General features: G+C 46.6%; 1 protein-coding gene across 1 annotated transcript in view; it reads right to left on the bottom strand.

Annotated features, from left to right (window-relative positions):
- The window catches only part of GGA2 (golgi associated, gamma adaptin ear containing, ARF binding protein 2), a 26181-nt gene extending 24307 nt beyond the window's left edge, over positions 1–1874 (bottom strand). The window contains exons 1-2 of the mRNA XM_004706060.2: positions 1829–1874; positions 886–970 (exon numbers count right to left, since the gene is read on the bottom strand). Coding sequence (XP_004706117.1) covers positions 886–970; positions 1829–1874 — 131 coding nt within the window. The remainder of the gene's footprint in view (positions 1–885; positions 971–1828) is intronic.
- Positions 1875–4834: the final 2960 nt, after the last annotated feature.

Genomic DNA, 4834 nt, shown 5'->3' with positions numbered 1-4834 from the left:
ACTTGAGTAGAGGCCCAATGTCCATCTGCCACCTTAATACTTAACCTATAAATACATGTACATAGACCTGTATCCCTATTGTTATATAGTAATATTTTTACATATGTACATGTCTATGTTTATACCTCTATAAATGTCTTTTGCCTACTAGTTCTCTCCTCTATTTTCTTTTACTTTCCTCCTGTGGGACAATTTCTTGATATTTAATTATTTCTTGATATAGGCTCTTTCTTACACATAGATGGGCGTCACTGGATTTGTTTCCCAAGTAAACCTGATCCAATACATCCTCCTCCTTTCCATTGCACATCATCCTCCATTCAGCCAATCAAGCCCTCAAACTCCAGGTTGGATAGTCAGGCCCAGTTCCCCAAGTAATAGAGCCTGAACACAGGCCATGTGGGTCTTATGATAAATGCCCAGTAGACACTTCAGTAGAAACTGGGATCTCTTTTCAAAACAGGAGCTATTCAGCAGTAAGCACATGAAACATCTGGATGACTGGCTTTATACTCCTATCTCAGTCCCTTTTCTGACCAGCATGCTTCAGAAACGGACAATCCAACACCTTCCCCGCTCCCTGGTGTTGCTACACCACCAGGATATTACAGTGAAACAACAGAACACAGGGTCTTCTTTCCTAGCTGATTTCTGTTGGTAACATGCAGAGTTATCCCAAATTTTATGACACTCCTCATAGTTTTAAATAGTTGCCATTCTGTTTTTTAATACCATGAAATTTGCTGTTTTTAGAATAATAAAGTGATTTTCTCAACAGACTGTGGGGGAGAAACACACAAAGAGGTGTGCCTAACTGCGGGAAACAGTCCCGAGACACTGACGCACACGCCTAGCAGGGAAGCCTGTGTGTGAAAGCCGCCTTACCCGGTGGGATCGGTGTTCACCTGCTCACAGAAATTCTGGATAGCCAACCAGTCCTGCTCCAACATGCTTGGGTCTGTGGCTTTATCTGTCAGGAAAATTAAAAATAAAATCAAAGAAAGTAAAACAAAATGAAGCAAACCCCAAAATGTCAGGCTTGAACTACATGGGATCAGGTTGACAACAGTATCCCCAAAGATCAGGTGGGAACCTGGGGGCGGGGGGAGTGAGTTTCCGGGACTGGGAGGGAGAAAAAGGAGGTGAGAATGGCTGCACAACTTGAAGGACATGGTCAACGTGAGTGAATCGTACATGTGGAAGCTGCTGAACTGGTGTTCTGCTATGCATATCCTCAACAAAAATAGTATGAACAATTTGTTCTTACTATAAGAAAGAAAAATGCTACAACGAAAACCTGACCCACTGCCATCTGGTTGATGCTGACTCACAGCAACTCCTACAGGCCAGAGAACTGCCCACAGGGCTGTCAAGGCTGCAATATTTACGGAAACAGGCAAGCACAGCAGGGCTTTCTCCCACAGATTGGCGGGTGGGTTCAAAGAGCCGACTGGGTGCTTAACCACTGCACTACCAGGGCTCTTGGAAAGATACATCCCTCTAGAAACCTGACCGCCTTGGGCTGTGACATCACAAAGTTAATAGATAAGGCCCAGTGGGCAGAGCTGAAAGGGACAGGGACGCTTTGCTGGTGTTGTTTACAAGTTGAGCATAGTGGCTGCCCTCAGAAATTATGTGCAGACTGACTGAATAAGCAAAGTAATTAACAAGCTATTGTCCCTGAAGTGACAGTACCCCCCCAAGTTGCTGGAAGAAGGGGTGAGAGGTGTCTTCCTAGGGCTATAAGACGTAGTAGCTTTCTCCTCTCCTTCCAAAGCTGCTGGCTAGCCTGCCTGTTCAGTGCCCAGCAAGGAAGCCCATTCCTCACTTTCTCGGGGCAGCAAGTTCCATCTCCAGCTGGAGCCTGGGCACATCCTCGCAAAGGGAGTTGCTCAACTGTTCTTTGTTCTGTAGTTTGATAGAATCTTCTAGACTCCTCAGTGTGCCACCTGCCCTGGCTTACCAGCCTCTCTGAGTGGAAGATCCTGCAAATCTTGACCCAGAGACCCCTTCGGACTCTGCACAGCAGCAGCTCATCCTCAGGGTCTTGTTTCTGACACTATTCTTCCTCTCATCTGAATGTCCTCTCAAAATCCTATCCATTCTTCAAGGCCCACCTCCTCCAGCAAAGCCCCCTCCGGCCACAGCTCCAGTGCTGCTGATCCCCTCCCTTGGGAGATTCCAAAGTCAACTAAGAGCTTAACTTCCCGCCTGCCATCACATTTCTGTCATGTGAGAGCCGCATGTTTCTCCAGGCCATCTGTGAGTCACAGCTGACTGCACTCGCAGTGAAGCGGCAGCACAGCAAAGGGAACTGAAGGAATCCCACAGCAGGCCCCACATGCTGCCCACCATTCCCAGCCCTCCAAAGTCTGCCCCACCATTCCACTCTCAAAATTCCATCTGCCTTTGTGATGGATTGAATTTTGTCCCACAAAAGCCCATGTTGTAAATACTAACCTCTCTGCCTGTGTCTGTAATGCCATTTGGGAATGGGTTGTCTGTGTTATGGTAATGAGGCAGGAGTAGTGTGGGGCATACTTGGATGTAATCTCTTTTGAAATACAGGAGATTAAACAAGGGCAGAGGTGAGGGGGGTGATGCTAAGCCACATGGTAATATCCAAGGAGCCAGGAAACAAGCTAAAGAGATCAGGACCTTCCCTCAGAGCTGGCAGAGAGCAAGTCTTCTGAGAGAACCAATGCTCGCAAGTTGGACGTCCAGCCTCCTAAACTGTGAGAACATTTGCTTGTTAGAGCCGCCCACTTGTGATACTTGTCACAGCAGCACGCGATGACTGAGACAACTCCTCAGTCTCAATTCAAATGTGATCTCTTTCTGAAGGCTTTCCTGGTCTTCCGACTGATGGCCCTCCTCCACAAGAGAGCCCTCCCCTCTTCTTTCCCCTCAGAACTCCCCTATTGTACCTGTCTCTCTCTAAGCAGCTCCACCTCTCATCAGTTATATGCTCTTAGGTTCTCTGAACCTGCATCCTCTACATAAAGTAAGACAAAGATAGTACCTGCCCCACGGGATTGTCAAGAGGTTTGAACGGGCTAGTGTGTGAAGTGTTCACAAGAGTAACAGGAACCAAAGGATAGCTAGGGTTATTATTAGTTTAACAAGAAGTCTCTGCCTTTTAAGAACATTATACTCAAAGGGACTGAAACTCTTAAAGGCAGAAGCCATATACAAAAGGGCTTCAGAAAGTTTGTGGGAAAATCTCATTATTTTTTAATTCCATTTTTCCATGAACTTTTGGAAGTCCCCTCGTAGTCCCTTCAGTGCTTAGCCCAACTCCTTATTCATAGGTAAAAATAAATATTCACTCTGAGATCACTCACTCTGTTTGCAGTGGAGAATGGTTCTAGGGGCCCAAACTCCTCATGCAGAATCCAGCCCTGCTGCCAAATGGAAGTCATATAGTACAGTTAGGCAACAGCTTTTCAAAAGGGAAAAAAAAAAAAAACACGCAAAAGACTCTAAGGGGTTAAACTGTTGCAAACCGTAACCATATATTGAGGATTGAATTTTATTTCCCAAAAGGACATGGCAAAGTCCTAACCCTGAGGATTTGTGAACATGACCTTATTTGAGAATAGGGACTTTGAAGATCAATCTTATCAGTCAACGCGAGGCTATAATCCAATCATAATGGTGCCCTTATAAAAAAAAGGAATGGCAATGCACAGAGAGGACCGACCATAGGGCTGGCCCCACCATGTGACACAACGTCCCTCACTAAACCATAGTGCTGCGGGGACAATACTGGAGATACAGTGCGGGAATTGTGCACAATCTGACCCCATCACGCTGGGGCGAAACACTAAGGGCATGCTACAGAGCAGCAAGGGGAGCCGAGTGATGAAATCCCCAGGGAATACCAAAAATAGATTTTGGAAACAGAATGTGGCACCCCATCAGACTCAACTGGAAAACACTCATAAAGGCCAAGAAATAGACCTTGAACTATTAAAAAGAAAGGAAAGGAGGCTGGAAGGAAGGAAATGCTATCAAGTGACCCAGGACCTGAGCAGTAAAGTGCAAGTACTTGATATGATTCGTCTATCTGTAGTCTTTGTCATTTCCACCAAATGATGAGGTGAGGCCAACCAAGTCAATTGGGTGGGTAAAACTGTGTGAGATTAGTTCTGCCATCCCACTGCAAACGGTGAGCGAGCTCAGAAGAACGAGAATCCTATGACCAACAAGAACCAGGAGAGAAGCATACCTTAGATGCCTGCAAGAAGAGGCAGCAGAGGAGGAGTAGCATGGAGACCATGAGGCAAAGTGGCTGGGAGAAGGAGTGACACTGAGCACCTTTGGCAGGAGGCCGGCTTGTAGAATGAGGGTGCCCTTTGGGAATCTGTCAACACTAAAGCAGCTTTTTATCTGCCTGAACAGGGAGGGGCCAAGGGACCACTTGGCTGAGAGGCTATGGACCAGAGAGAGACACTTTCCGGCATGGCTGAGAAGAGGCACTGAGAACCAGAGCTGTATCCTTATCATTTTGTAACCTGTTAGCTTCCCTAATAAACCCCGCCCACAATCATGAATATTGTCTGGGTTCTGTGTGGCCATTGCAATGGAGTATCACACCCAGGTGTCAGAATAGACGAAAGGAAGTTGGAGAGGGGAGGCATGTCTGACCTCTGCCTCATAGGAATCCCTCCTGGGCAGATATGGAGGTGGATTCGCCTTCTCCAATTCTGCAGCTGCAGGTCAGACATGGCCACATGCCATCTCTGCAAGTGGCAAGTCAAGAAATACCTAGAGCTATGGAAACTAGTAGAAGCACAGAACAGATTCTCCTTTAGAGCCTCCAAAGGGATCA

This window comes from Echinops telfairi, unplaced genomic scaffold (genome assembly GCF_000313985.2).
Source record: "Echinops telfairi isolate 266 unplaced genomic scaffold, ASM31398v2 ScPeMD7_5;HRSCAF=22, whole genome shotgun sequence".
Taxonomy (NCBI): domain Eukaryota; kingdom Metazoa; phylum Chordata; class Mammalia; order Afrosoricida; family Tenrecidae; genus Echinops; species Echinops telfairi.
The sequence above is the reverse complement of the archived record's forward strand: the minus strand, read 5'-3'. Positions and strand labels throughout refer to the sequence as shown.